This window comes from Lagenorhynchus albirostris, chromosome 1 (assembly GCF_949774975.1).
Source record: "Lagenorhynchus albirostris chromosome 1, mLagAlb1.1, whole genome shotgun sequence".
Classification (NCBI taxonomy): Eukaryota; Metazoa; Chordata; class Mammalia; order Artiodactyla; family Delphinidae; genus Lagenorhynchus; species Lagenorhynchus albirostris.
Genome location: NC_083095.1, coordinates 136,103,850 through 136,119,769, shown reverse-complemented (window position 1 = coordinate 136,119,769; position 15,920 = coordinate 136,103,850). Strand labels below are relative to the sequence as shown.

The window sequence follows — 15,920 nt, the reverse complement described above, 5'->3', positions numbered from 1 at the left end:
AGAAGATGTGGTACATATATACAATGGAATATTACTCAGCCATAAAAAGGAACGAAATTGAGTCATTTGTTGAGACGTGGGTGGATCTAGAGACTGTCATACAAAGTGAAGTAAGTGAGAAAGAGAAAAAACAAATATTGTATATTAACGCATGTGTGTGGAACCTAGAAAAATGATACAGATGAACCGGTTTGCAGGGCAGAAGTTGAGACGCAGATGTAGAGAACAAACATATGGACACCAAGGGGGGAAAACCGCGGTGGGGTGGGAATGGTGGTGTGCTGAATTGGGCAATTGGGATTGACATGTATACACTGATGTGTATAAAACTGATGACTAATAAGAACCTGCAGTATAAAAAAGCAAACAAATAAAAAAACTAATACTAAACTTTCCTTGGGTAATTTGTATGGAAATATGTTAATATAAATGTTTCAGACATCACATGAATTCTCTAAAAATCTTATATGTTTTGGTATAATGTTATAAGTCATAATTCTAGTTATTACTTTAAAATGTATATCTCAGAAATTTAAAAAAATATATCAAAATGATATTGCAGAAATACTGACATGGATTTGTGAATCAAATAATTAATCAAAAAGAGAAAATAACATATATTTTGCCCATTTGCTTATTTGCTGATAAGAGTATCCTTTAAGTTTCTAGCTTAAGATGTCAGCTTATACTGATCTATTTCCCCTTTCCCCCCCAAGACCACTCAAATTAAAATAAAGAAGGGAAACAGTATGTCAATGAAAACATGTTGCCTGCCAGATCAGGAAACAGAGGATGTTGCAGCCATCAAGCCATCATATTACAGCCTCCCTGGGTGGTGAGCCCTGAGGGAACGTGGGATGGAAACAGGATGCCCGCCATCAAGCAGTCGGTCACTGCAGCCACCCCCAAACATGCACCCTGAGGAGACTCAGGATGAGAAAGCACAGGATACTGGCCCCAGAGAGCTGAGGTGCATATCAAAGGAATGATTTCAGTGAGCCCAGACTCTCGCATCTTCCCATACATAGAAAAGCACTGAATTCCTTAACTTGAGATGTCTGGTTTTCTTTAATTAACAGTAATCTTCTGATGTTCTGACCACTTGGTCTTTGTTGCAAAAACTCCCATATACCCTGGCTCCTCCCTTCCCTCTTCAGAGACGAGACGTCGCTCAGAGCTACCTGAGAGGCTGCCTCCCAGGCCTAAGTCCTCAGTCCTGTCCACCAAATAAAACATAATTCTCAACTTTTAGCTTGTGCATTTTTTTCAGTCGACAGGTATAAACTTCCCAAAACAAAGAGAATGGGAATGGGGCCATAAAAAGACAAGGTATTACAATACACTACAAGAAGAGAACACACACACAGACGGAGGTTTGGTAACTGCAAAAGCAGATGAAGGAAGCCCTGTGCTGAACACTGGGGAGGGGGCTTCAGGATGGAGGTAGCAGGTCTGCCAGGTAGAAACCCATAGAGTTCAGAAGTGCCCTGAGTCTGGAGGAGGGCAGGGAGTATGGAGTGGAGCTGTCACAGGTGAATTCAGAGAAAGCTTTGTCAACTCCCTTCTGACAATAATGAGCAACCAGGTTTCTCCTCACTCCACGGAGTGAAAACTCAAACAAACTGATCTGATCAGTGAGCGCTGTACAGTACAATATGGTAGCCACTCCAAAACGTGGCTCGAGTCGTGGATGTGTGGCCAGTGCTGTGAGCCTAACACACAGGATTTCCACAGCTTAGCTCTGCCCTCCCCTAAAAGCATTAACCATCTCATTAATATTTTTTATGTTTGCTACCCATTGCAACTTTAATAATTTAGGAATACTAGGCTAAGTAAGATACTTATTAAAATTAATGTTCCCTGCACCATTTTCCTTTTTAAATGTGACCACCAGAAAATCTAAGATCACATCTGGAGCTGATATTACATTTCTATTGGACAGCCCTGAATTAGGGAACAAAGAAGCTAACAAAGAGGAGAAACTAACACAGTAATGTGAAGCAATTATATGCCAATAAAGATCTATTAAAAAAAAGAGGTGCCTTGAAGCAAAGCATTCAGTCCTTGAGCATTTAGGGTCCTCAAAAATGTAACAGCCCCCATCTGATATAGCACTTCTATCAATGTTTCTGTTCCCAATTTAAAAACAGGAAGAGAATACTAAGAATCAGAAGGCACTTTAGGAAGTCTTGCCAAACAAATAGTAAAAATAAACAGAAAGACAAATAAGCAAAATTAAAAGAAAGGAAGAAAAGTAACCCTACCCTAGAAGAAATAACATTGTTTGGTTTAAAACAAATGAACTACAAAAATAAAGAAGGAAAGGACAACCCTCCAAGCGGTATCCTCAGAGAAAGAGGGGCAAATGTACAAAGGACAGAGGGAACAGCAAAAGGAAGACACAGAGGACGGACAGCGTGACCAAAGACATCGGGAAAGGAAGGTACAATAAGGTTTGGTGAAGAAGATAAAAAGGGAGAGCGTCTCAGCTTGACCCCAGATCAGCTGACAACAGGAACACTCAACTGAATGGCATGGAAGCCACAGCACTAAACCCACACAGAAGGAAACAGGGGCTTAGAAAAATGGTTTTGCAGAGAACAGTGCTTACACTGTCACAGAATCGTGAGGGCTGCTTTTTTTTTTCTTTTTAAGTTGAATCAAGCCAACTTTAAATTACAAAGAAATTAAATATGGCTAAAGAATGGAATGTACATGTTACCAACATGGAGATGGAAGGACTTCGAGAGAAGTAGGGACAGAACGGGAGTGATTACAGAAAAGGAAAACTGAATTCCGGGTGACAGAAATAACAAGAAGCTTTAAGACTGTCTTTTTTTATTTTTCACCAAGTTAGTTTGTAGATATAGTTAAGATTACTCGTAATTTTTTATTGAGGTAACTTTTTAAAATTTATTTTATTGAAGTAGAGTTGATTTACAATGTTGTATTAGTTTCTGCTATACAACAAAGTGATTCAGTTATACATATACATTCTTTTTCATATTCTTTTCCATATGGTTTATCACAGGATATTGAATATAGCTCCCTGTGCTATACAGTAGGACCTTGTTATTTATCCATTCTATATGTAATAGTTTGCATCTGCTAATCCCAAATTCCCAATCTATCCCTCTGCCAACCCCTCTTCCCCTTAGCAACCTATGTCTGCGAGTCTGTTTCTCGTTCTAGATATGTTTGTGTCATATTTTAGATTTCACATATAATTGATATCACAATATTGGTTTATAACATCATATAAGTTTGACCTATACATTACATTTCAACTTCTGTACACACTGCAGCATGCTCACCACCAGAAGGCTAATTTCCATCTGTCACCATCCTGTTGATGCCCTTAACCCATCTTGCCCTTCTGAAGATGCGAAAGTGAGCAGTGGAAGAAGTGAGAACAGAGGTTAAGAGAGGAGGTGGGGAGAGCTGTGAATGAGTCAAGTTCATATCCGTCATAACAGGAATTCACAGAAAATGGGTAAAGTTGATCAATCCAGGAAGAGGACTATAAACAGAGTATTAAAATAGGAGTCATAATCAGAAACAGAGGCAGCTGAAGGTCTTTGGGAAATGGTCAGCAATGGGAAATGTGGAGAGGGCCCAGGACTTTTCAGAAATCCTTTACTGTTGGCTCTGTAAATGCTGTGTGTGCCCTGCTGACATTTATTTGTGTGTGTGTGTTCCAGTAAGACTTTATTTACAAAAACAGGCAGTGGGCAGATTTTTAATCTGTGGGCTATAGTTTGTAATCCCTGCTTTATTCATTTTTACTACTTTGCATCTGCTAACCCCAAACTCCCAATCCATCCCTCCCTTACCCCCTCCTTGGCAACCACAAGTCTGTTTTCTATGTCTGTGAGTCTCTTTCTGTTTTGTAGATAGGTTCATTTGTGTCATATTAAAAATGGCATAGCCCCTACATTTTCTCCGTATTATGCACACGCTAAATAACTGAAATGTCCGTTTGGGGGCAGACACAGTGGATAATACAATGTCTAAATGTGAGGAAGTTCACCAATTGTGCAGTCATTACACTAACAACCCTTAAATTATCCTTGAAAAACAAAATAATCATCAGTCGAGATTTCCACGTGAAGGTAAAACAACAACAAAAAGCCTGTAAAAGCAAATATATAGGAAAGTATCTTCATGAGCTTGAGGAAGGGTAGGACTTTCTAAAGATAACATAAGCCCTAAACATAGAAGAAACGAATTACAAAATTAGGCAATTAGGAATTCCTGTTCATCAAAAGATACCATTTATTTGTAAGCATATTCTACTTCAATTAAAAGTTTACAAAAGAGGGAAAGAACATGAAGAGTGAAAAGACCAGCCAAAGAGTCAAAGAAAATACTTGCAAAAATATTTTACAAAGGGCTCATGTCCATAATACAGAAAAACTCATACAAATACCAATAAGGAAAAAACAAAACCACACACACACACACACACACACAACACACACAAAGATAAAAATAGGCAAGAGATATGAATAAACACTTTGTAACACTTTGTAAGAGAAGATGATATCCAAGTGGAAAATTAACAAATGAAAATGTCCTCGACTTTATTGGTAATCAGGAAACTGCTAATTAAAATCACAAGGAAGTATCACTCCCCACCCACCAGAATGGTAAATTTAAAAGACTAAAATCCAAAGTGTGGGTGATTATGTAGAACAAGAAGAATTTTTCAGACGCTGCTGGTGAGAATGTTAATTGGTATAATCATTTTGAAAAGGGTTTGGCTTCATCTGGAAAAGTTAAAGATATGGCATCCTATGGCCTGGCTAGTGCCCTCCTATATATATACATACGTGATAGAAATACAAATACATGTGCATCAAAAGACATGAGCAATTAGAATATTCATGGCAGTGTCCTTCATAAGACAAAAGCTAGAAACAACTTAAATCTCCATCAACAGAATAACAAATCATGTTATATCCACTTGATAAAAATGAATAAACTGCAGCAATAGGCAAGAACTTGGGTGACTCTCACAAAAATAAAAGTGAGTAAAAGAAAACAAAAGAATACATATTGTGTGCTGTGTGATTCCACTTGTATAAAGTTCTGGAGAAGGGCAAAACTAAACCCTTGCACTTGATTTCATGTTAATGGTTTTCCAGTGGGAAAAAAGGGGGGAAGAGACGTCCTGGGTGGTGGTTACCTGCGTGGGTTCACTGTGATAATTCACCAAGTTGGTTTTGATATTGTGCTACACGGTGGATACATATTACACTGCAATTCAAAGTTGAAGATGACTTCAAAAATGAAATCTGCCTAAGAGCTAGCCAGCATATTAAAGGTTACTGCAAATGTCAATAAAACATCTTAAGAAAAAACAGTGAATAAAAGAATGTTTCCAGAACAGTGATTTCAATTGTAAATGTTATCAATTTGAGTTTAATCAATCAGTGAGCAGCCTCGGATTAATTTGCTTAATCTGAGCCCCTCCATATGACACACTGTATGTGTGAGCTTCTAAAGACGGCTGCAGTAGAGTAGAAAACCATTTTACGATTCTGACGTTTCAAAACACCTGGAACTCAACCTGACCACTTGCCTTCTCTCCACAAAATAAAACAAACACATTTATTCTTGCTCAGACACACACACACAAGGGGGGATGGGTCAGCTCCTCCTTCTACTACCTGACTACCTGACTCAGAGCATGGAGTCAGCCCTGTGTCCAGGCCTCTCCCACAGCCTCCTCCCCTGCAGGATTTTAAACAATTCCTTACTTAATTTCATGTTAGTTTCAGCCAATTATTTGGCTCTCTGGGAGCTATGACTCCATGGCTTTTGCTGTAACTTCTAGCTTTTTCTCTTGGAAACTTAAGCATATTATGTGATGTCTTATGATATCCAAAAACATATTCAAAAAGGAGAGATAAGAGTAATAGGGGTGTGTGTGTGTGTGTGTGTGTGTGTGTGTGTGTTTATATACAAATAAATGTGCACATGCAAACTTTTTTACAATGGTTTTGGTTTTTACTTTGAGGGCTCTTCTTGCTAAAACAGTTTATAGCTAATGTAGAGTGGGAATAAGGAAATCACTGAAATAAAGAGCATGGGAATCAGAAAGTTCCAAATTACTTTCGTCTTCTCTAAGAAGTAAAACACTACCTAATCCTGATAAATCAACAAGGGAGCAGAGATTTTCACTGGCATCTCTCCATGACAAGACCACTTCTCTTCCTTTAACAGCATGTCAAGGATGAATCAGGAGCTCTGAGAGAACTGAGCCTCTGGGGAATATCTTCAGGGGTAGACTTGAAAGGCAACATTTACAAGAGAGCTTCCTTTATTAAAAGTGCCCATAATCCCCAGCCTATAAAGCTAAAAGAATTTTGTACGTTTATGTTCCAGAGCCATAAAGAGGTTTAAGAGGGATACAATTTCTACCTTAATAAATCTGGATCAATTACAAAGGTGCATGGTAAACAAGTTTTAATTTAGAATTTCAGTTCTGCTACCAGCAATGATGAACAAGGTAGTTCTCACCAGCCCTCCGGTGGGAATAATTAGAAAAATGCAATGATCATGTGCATGAAGGCACCAGATAACTAGCAGGGCAATGATGAACAGCAGGGCCAAGGTCCAGAAAAGGGAAGTTTAGGAAAATAACAGGATCTGGGGCCATTTTTCCAGAGCCATGTGATGATTTCTAAAGCAACGCCTACAATGCCAAAAGTTTAAACAGATCTTGGCAGACTCAACAGCTAGCAGGACAAATAGGGGTGCAGGGTCCACAGAAAAGAAGAAAGACCCTGCTAAATTCTCTATTTGCACACCCTAAAACATATATGCAAAATTCAGAAACTAACCAGCCCTCCCAGGAAGGGAAGCCCAGGTCCTCCTCTACTCAGTCACTAACTGGATTAAGGTGATTTGTGCTTGCTGGTAGCTACAGCCTGTGTGTTGGTCAGAAGCAAACATAAAACTAGAGGGAGGTAGTGTCAAGATCTTCAAATTATCTCTGTGATTTTTCACATATAAAATCTGGGATAAAATTTAAAAGCATCCAGGTTTAGAAGTAACATCATGAATCATTTCAATAAATACTTTGTGAGAGATTTCTAAAATAAAAATAGGAACAGGGATTGAATATGCAGTGATAGTGAGAGTTATGTAATAGTGGGGAAAGAACACAATTTTGTTTTAAAACTCAGTTTATTACTTGGCCTATTTACGTCACTTTAAAAGTAATGCCTGCTAATATTGTTTAAGGCACCATAATGGTGTTATGCTATTTCAATTTTTAAATATTTCTCTAAACATCCCAAAACAGAGAGAAAAGACAGCCTGAACTGCACCAGAAGGCCTTGAGTGATGGTGATTTGGGTGATTTTCCCCCCTGCAGTCCTTTTTTTGTTTAATTTGATTTCTTGCACAAAACACATATCTGTAGCTGTAAGAAATATCATTTATAAAAACATTATTAGGATAATTACATAACTGCACCTTGGGTTTTCTTCATAAACTGTCTTCAAGGTGTGCAATTTTTACAGCAAATATTTGGTAATATTAAGTTAGAGTTGTAGCATTTTACATAGTGAACAGTAAATATAAAATCATAAGTCTGACAAACCAGAGCAGAGGCCAAGGGATTTCAGATAACACACAAGCCCTCAGACACTGGGCTCCACACCCATGCCTGCCCTCTGCAGTAGCAAACCCCAAATGCACAACCACTTTGTTCTGCTGTCTTGTGACTAAAGCTTCTAAAAAGTTGACTCTGCAATCCCAAATGTACAAAAGAACAAAAATCATCCATGCATCATTATATGTTATACATTTCCGTATAATATTGTGTTGATTCCTATTATTCATTTTAAATACCTGGCCTCTGGCCATGCTTTCATAACTGTACACATTTATTTTATGCAAATCAACACTCGGAATGGCCTTCAGATATATGTGTACAGGTGAATGACTAAATGGCATGCACAAAGGAGAAATATTATGGAAACTGTTGGTAGTTTAAGAACCTTACACTTGCATCACTTCAAAATGATTTCTTAGGTATTATCTCATTCCCAGCCCAGATACAAGCCCATGAGGTAAATTAATAATCACCATAAGTCAGAGTATGCATTTAGGTACTTTTACTCAATAAATTTATCTATATACCTACATGAAGTTCACATACACAGTTATATATCATAGATAGTATACCCAAAATGCCTCTGGAATCTGTCCACGTCTCCACATTCCCACAGTGACCGTTCTAGTTTCGACCTCTTCATCCTTTGCCTACACTTTCTCTTCTCTTTAATCTGTCCCACACATACACTGCCCTTAGCATCCTCAATCTAAACACAGATCTAGTAACATCCCTTCTCTTGATTAAAAATCCACCACCCCTTCCCATGCTTCACCTCGTGCCTCACCAAGGGGGCCTGGTAAAACTATCCCTCTAAAAACACAGGCTTTGTCTTTAGAAATTTATGCACATTTTTTTCATTCTAGTCTATAATTCATACTTGTTGGATTGAATACAAATATAATGGTTTGGACTGTTTCCATTTCTAGGAAAATATGCAATGGCAAGCTGGTCTTGCAGCTTCACAAATCCTCTAGCACACCACCACCTCCGCCTCATGTCCTGGGAGATACCCAGGCGAGAGTCCAGGGCAAAATGTAAACTCTGCAGAGCCACTTGACACACCTCACATTCAACACCTCTTCTGTCTACAGTATGAACTCACCTCAGGCCTCCCACCAAAAGATAGCCCCATCCTTGCAAGGTGTGTTTCTAGAACATCATTCTTACAAAAGGGTACCTAAGAGAAAGTTAGTAGTTTTGTTAGTATGATATCCCTCCTTTAAAACATTCTCAATACACATAGCACATTCAAGTTTCTGAAAAGTTTTTCAGCAAAACCCGCAGCGAAGATCAACTGGGAGCCAGTGTTCCACAGAACAACCCTTGTTGAGGGTGTGCTGTCCTCACCCCACTCTCATCTTTCCTCACCCTGTTCGTCTCACCTGGAAAGCCTTTCTTATTTTCTCCAACTGGCAAACTTCTACTCACCTTCAGAAATCTAATTCCTAGCCATCCTGGCTGGAAGTAAATATTTCCTACTATGTGTGTCTGTACCACTTTACAGACATTTGTGTTCAATTACACGTGATGTAATCTTGGATTTACACGTCAGTCTCCCTAGATAGACTGTGAATTCTAGAAGTAGAAATAATCCCTTAACCAGGTATAAGTTCCCAGAACCTAGCAACGTCCACAAGTCCTTCAATAAGTGTGTGTGGAATAAGTTGATAAACAGGTAAATGATCTTCCATGAAAATAAGATATGTAGAATCACACATTATCTCCCTATTACTCCCACCAGGAAATCTCTGCTGGCAGAAAGGGCAACAATAACAAGATTTGGGAGAAAAAATGTTCTCTAGAACAGCCCAGTCAGAATGGGCAAAGGACCCCTGGAACAAAATTTGTAAACAGAACCTGACAACAGTTAGGGCTCTGCCACATGAATCACTTATGAGTCACTGTATCTCTGTCCAGGGTCTCAAGAGTCTGGCTGGAAAGCCCTGGCTCTGCTTCAAAACCAGACAGAGCCGAGTCCTGCTGGAATACAAATGTTTGCATATTTCATTATTTCTAATAGAGAGACTTCCTTTTCACCCAGGATCTCAGGATAGTTACATTCAGTCAGTTACACTCAGGCAGTTTAAATAAATTAAGCTGACTTCTTTCTGCAAAAAAAGTTACAGATTCTAAAGGAGGCAGGAGATGCAAAGGGCTTGCAAGGCAAATGTGGATGTTCCACACAGCCCTGCCTCTAACCAATGAGCAACCTTGGGCAAGAGACCAACCTTGGGCAAGACCTTTCTAGGCACTGACATCCCAACCCTTGAGTTGAGTAGCTACATAATGAAGATCAAGCAAACCTTCGGTGAATCACCAGTGTGTGGCAAGCACTTTCTCTTATTTAATCCTCTCAAAACCCTGTGAAGTGAGTATTATTATTCTCATTTTACACATGAGGAAACAGGGCTTAGAAAGGTAAAGTAATTTGCTCAAGGCCACTCCATGAGCTCACAGGATTGCTGGGCTGGGAAGTCAAATGCATTCCCGGCTAGATCCACAGTGATAACAATGTATTAACTGGAAAATACAGACTCAGGATGTTTAAGAAACTTTCCTCAGAACAACCTGCCAGAAACGAGCAGAGCCAGAACCTACCAAAGGTCCCAAGCACAAATCCTGAGCTCTCTGAAGTAACAGAGAAGCTGCTCCATAAAGCACTTGCCTCCCCAAATGCCGCAGGCCTGTGCTGCTCCAAAGCCCCTGTAACTCCATTTCTCCACCACGGCTCCGCTTAACACCGGGGCAGCTTTCCCAGCCCCTCTTCCCCTAACCCCATATCTCCATCCTTTCCCCTTTCCTGAAGCCCAAGCTCTGTAAACAGGAATTTTTGCCCTGGTAACCCACGAGACAGCACTTGTCTGCCTTTACAGCTCTCCTCTGTGATAACCTGCCCACGTCATCGCACGCACGTTCAATATTTTGAAGCATAGGGTCTCTCTGTAGAAGGAAGTACATATTTAACACAGGTGTCATGTGGGAAAGCAAGCCATTCATCACAGCAATTTAACTAGGTTACGTGATGCAACATACATCAGTGTAAGAGAACGGGCACTCTTTATTTTCAGGACTATGAAATCTTACCTGTCTTTTTACACCTCTAATCTGCACACCTCTGGAGGCTCTTAGCACTTTCTACCTATTGTAGCTATTCTCACACTCCCTTCCTACCACATTCTTCCCTCCCTGAAACAGCGTCACACCTGTACACTTCTCCAGAGCACAGTCCAATGAATGCCTTGTACAAGCTAGACACTGAAATCCATTTATAATGACCTAAACACTTTTGTAAAATATTTATATCATATGAGGATGTGCCAACTGACTATCCAATATCCATATTTAATATGTGACAACCGAATATCCAAAGCAGTCTAGAAGAGCGAAAGAACAAACTTACCCAGATATTACACAGATCTGCCAATTGAAGTGCGCAAGCCCGTGGGGCTGAAAGCAGCTGCCTGAAGGAGCAGACGAGTGTATCCCGGCGGCGGAGCTTTGCTCATCCTCAAAGCAAGACGACCCGCACTACCCTCACCAGGAAGGCAAAGAATGCCCATTACTGGAATTGGGGAGGGGGTCTAAATGCTCAGAGTTGGCCCTTTGCCTGGACAGATGAACCAGCTGCAAAGCCCAGGGCCAGGCCTCTACCCAGAGAAGGTGCATACCACGGGCAGCAGAAAAGCCTAGAAGTGTCTAAATTGACTCCAAATGTCGGACTGCATGCCAATACTTATACCATAAGGGGTACTAATACGTGATCATTCAGACCTGTTCTTGAGGATTCCCGGCTCGGGACGGAGATACTTTCGTCCTGAGTTTCTAAACCGAGGGCAAGGCGGGTCTGAAGTACCCGCGCACAGGTGGCCGGGGCGCGCGCCAGGCTCCTCCCAGGCGACCGGGGAAACCGAGGCACGCGGCGGCGGGCAGGGCCGGGCCGGGACTCACCACGTCCATGATCTGCAGAAGGCTCAGAGAAAAGTAGACGGTGAGCGGCTGCGAGTCGTTGGCCACGGGCCTCTCCAAAGGATTGTAGTTCTTGACCAGGTCCTTGTAGAGCTTCCTCTGGAACTCGCCTTGCAGGGACACTTCAGGAGAGGAGAGAAGAGCCGGGCGGGCTGCTCAAGGAAGGCCAGAGGGGATGCGCCCCACGCACCCTGCCCGCACCCCCGGCCGCCCAAGCAGCGCAGCCCAGACGCGCAAGGCTCGCCTTCCCCCGTCACCGCCGACAGCGACCCCCGCCGTCCCCGGCGGGAGCGAACCCCCAAACCCGGGCCCGGCGCGGGGCGCCCCAAGCCACCCGGGATGCGCCCGGGATTCCGCGGACGAAGAGTGGAGGGCGGGGAGACCAGCAGCTTTACCGTGCAGGAGCGACGCGGCCAGCACCAGGCACAGTAAGCGGCGCATTTTGGGGCTGGAGCTGCGCGTCTCGGAAGTCGGCCCGGGCCTGCGCCTGCGGCCGCAGAGCCGCCTCTCGCGGTTCGGCTCGCGCGCCTTTAAAGAGCCGAGCGCGCGCCCCCGCCCCGGCCACCCCCGCGCGCCTCTCCACGTGACGAGCCCCGCCCCCGCCCCCCCCGCGCCCCCGCCCCCGCCCCCCCGCGCCCCTCCCACCCGTCCCTTCGGGTCCACCCCCCCGCCCGCCGGCCCTCGGGCGCCTAGGCGGCCGCAGTGGGGGACAGTAGCCCGAGCGCTCCCGGGGAGGTGCGCCCGCGCCCCGCCTCTGTCTCCACCAAGCGGTCCCCGCGCTCCAGAGGCTGTCCAAGGCCGGACTCTGCCGGTCCCTTCTGTCCTTTGTCCCCACTCCGCTCGCTGATGCTCTCAGAAGCTGCGCCGGGTCGGTGGGAGAACGCCGGGACCCTCAAGGGTCCGGTTCTCCAGGGCCCTTCCTACCCCCCACCGGGGCGGGGTGCAGCGCCCGGGAACCGGGCTCCCACAGGTTCGCGACTCCCTCCAAGGAGACGAGACAGACCTGAGACAGGCCCCTCCTACCTCCCGCCGGTCGTGGATGTTCTTTCAGCATCCATTTGCTGGGCATCACCAGCCTGCTTCTCAGCCAGTTCTGGAGATGCCAAGAGGAGAGGCGAAGTCCGCCAGGGAGGCGTTCTACAGGGACGAGACTCTGCAAAAGTGTGTGATGGAATTCCCAGTGTATATCCTCTTTATATCTCGTTCTCTTTTAAAGGCGATTGAAAATGTTGAAAAGTTAACTCCCCACGGCTTGCCAGAAGGACAGTCAAAACTTGGTGGTGTGATCTAGGCATTGTTTTTTTTGTTTCTGAGGCCGAGAGAATTAATTGCCAAGAGGAAACTCAGAGCAGACACCAGTCAAAGGGGTCAGGGGCTTAGTTACATCCTAGATATTGAGGAGGGGTCATGGTTCTGGAAGAGGATGGGAGAGAGAATGCTGACGAGGGCCTTCAAAAGTGATGTGTAGACACTATCCCCTTTGCTCTCAGCAAGCATGTTGCAGAAGGCTGAGTGCAGAGGGGTTCCCTGTGCCCACTTAGGGGGTTCTGCAGCTCACTTTCGTCAGGCCCCAGAGAATCTGAGCTCCACCAGGATCTGAGATCGCTGTGGACCAGCAGAGGCAATGCCCACATCTCTGAACTGCATAAGGCCCAGGATTCCTGGATGGCGCCAAAAACTAGGGAAAGACTTACCAAAATGTGACTGCCCTTGAATTTACCCCAGCAGCAGTAAAGGGCAACCAAGGCAGTTATTTGATATGGAAAAACAAAGAATTATGTCAGCCTTGCAATGAAGTGTCCTGTAGCAAATTCACACCTGTTAACTGATGCACATATAAATAAATAATCAGTATAGGCTTTGATAACTGCAACAGGATCCTAGAAGAAGGAAGGATTCATTCTTTCTGGAGAAGGGTTCATAGAAGAGGTGACTGCTGACCTGGGCTTGCCTCAAAGGAGGGGTTTGCCGGGAGACGGGAACACCAGAGTAGGGATTCCTGGTGAGCAGACAGGCATGCTCATCACTTCATCTGGCTCCTGAGTTCCACACCATCTGGGGCCGTCTGGATACACACAGAGCTGGCATATGGTGAAGGAATGAACTACACAGTATTGGCCACTGGCAAAAAGAGAGTCAGACAAGGAAAATAAAACCCAACAACAGAATAGAGGAGACGTAAGAAGCATCAGTCGGAAGATTCCCACTGGCACACCACCTCCACTGGTCCTGTGAATGCAGCACCCACTCTTCTACACATTTCCTGAAGGTACCTTCAAGCCGTGCCTTCCATCCTAGAGGTATATGAGCCCAGAGGGGCCAAGGGACTTCATATATGTGCATATGGTCATGGGGATCACGTTTCTGAAAGTATAACTACTTCCTTGCCTCCCTTGTACCCCATAATATCAGAAACCTCAAATTAAAGCATTTTCCAGTGGGACAACAGGTCAGTAAGTACAGATCTACCTTGACTTACAACAGGGTTACATCTTGATAAACCCATCATAAGTTGAAAATATTTTAAGTCGAAAATGCACTGAATACAACCTAACCTACCAAACATCAAAGCTTAACCTTGCCTACCTTGAATGTGCTCAGAAGCTGTGCATCAGCCTACAGTTGGGCAAAATCATCTAAGACAAAGCACTTTATAATGAAGTGTTGAATATCTCATGTAACTTATTGTGACACTGTACTGAAAGTAAAAAACAGAATGGTGGTATCAGTTGTTTATCCTTGTCGTGATCATGTGGCTGACTGGGGGCTGTGCTCACAGTTGCTGCCCAGCATCACGAGAGTATGGTACCACATATTGCTAGCTTGGGAAAAGATAAAAATGCCAACTCTGAAGTACAGTTTCTTCTGAATGCATATTGTTTTCACAGCATCATGATGTCAAAAAATCATAGGTTGAACCATCTTAAATTGGGGACCGTCTGTATTGGTTTATGCCCTGTTCTCTGCTAGGTGCCTGGAGCAGCAACAAGAATAATCCACTCACTCAGTTGACAATTTAGAGCCAATGTAAGTGTGGAAAATAAATTCCAGTCTGTGCTGTGCCGATAAGTAGGTCTGTGAGGTTGGCTATACAAGCAGACCTCGTTTTATTGCACTTCACAGATATGATGTTTTTTTACAAAGTGAAGGTTTGCAGCAACTCTGTAGTGAGCAAGTTTATTGACGTCATTTTTCCAATTTGCTCACTTCATGCCTCTGGGTCACATTTTGGTAGTTCTCATATTTCAAACTTTTCCATTAAAATTATGTTCTTTATGGTGATCAATGGCTGATCTTTGACGTTACTATTGTAGTTGTTCTGGGACACCACAGACCACACCCATATAAGATGGCAGACTTAATCAGTAAAGGTTGTGTGTTCTGACTGCTCCACTGACTGGCTGTTCCCCTGTCTCTCTCCCTCTCCTAGGGCCTCCCTACTCACCGAGACACAACAGTATTGAAATTAGGCCAATTAATACCCTCCAGTGGCCTCTAAGTGCTCAAGTGAAAGGAAGAATTGTACGTATCTCATTTTAATCAAACGCTAAAAATGATTAAGCATAGTGAGGAAGACATGTTGAAAACCAAGATAGGCCGATAACTAGAACTCTTGCACCAAACAGTTAGCCAAGTTGTGAATTCAAAAGAAAAGTTCTTGAAGGAAATTGAAAGTGCTACTCCAGTCAACACATGGATGATAAGAACGTGAAACAGCCTTCTTACTGATATGGAGAAAGTTTTAGTGGTCTGTATAGAATATAAAATGAGCCACAACATTCCATTAAGCCAAAGTCTAACCCAGAGGAAGACCCTAACTCTCTTCAATTTTGTGAAGGCTGAGAGAAATGAGGAAGCTGCAGAAGAAATGTCTGAAGCTAGCAGAAGTTGGTTCATGAGGTTTAAGGAAAGAAGCCATCTCCATAACAGAGGTGCAAGGTGAAGCAGCAAGTGCTGATGTAGAAGCTGCAGCAAGTTATCCAGAAGATCTTGCTAAGACAATCAATGAAGGTGGCTACACTATACAGAAGATTTTCAATGTAGATGAAACAGCATTCTGTTGGAAGAAGATGCCATCCAGGACTTTCATAGCTAGAGAGGAGAACTCAATGCCTGGCTTCCAAGCTTCAAAGGACAGGCTGACTGTCTTGTTAGGGGCTAATGCAGCTGGTAACTTGAAGTTGAAGCCAATGCCATTTGCCATTCTGAAAATCCTAGGGCCCTAAGAATTATGCTAAATCTGCTCTTCCTATGCTCTCAATAAAACAACAAAGCCTGGATGACAACACATCTGTTTACAACATGGTTTACTGAATATTTTAAG

General features: G+C 43.2%; 1 protein-coding gene across 1 annotated transcript in view; it reads right to left on the bottom strand.

Moving 5' to 3' along the window:
- CHRNA7 (cholinergic receptor nicotinic alpha 7 subunit) overlaps nucleotides 1–12,037 on the bottom strand; it is a 124,685-nt gene extending 112,648 nt beyond the window's left edge. Inside the window, exons 1-2 of the mRNA XM_060170318.1 lie at nucleotides 11,992–12,037; nucleotides 11,579–11,718 (exon numbers count right to left, since the gene is read on the bottom strand). Coding sequence (XP_060026301.1) covers nucleotides 11,579–11,718; nucleotides 11,992–12,037 — 186 coding nt within the window. The remainder of the gene's footprint in view (nucleotides 1–11,578; nucleotides 11,719–11,991) is intronic.
- Nucleotides 12,038–15,920: the final 3,883 nt, after the last annotated feature.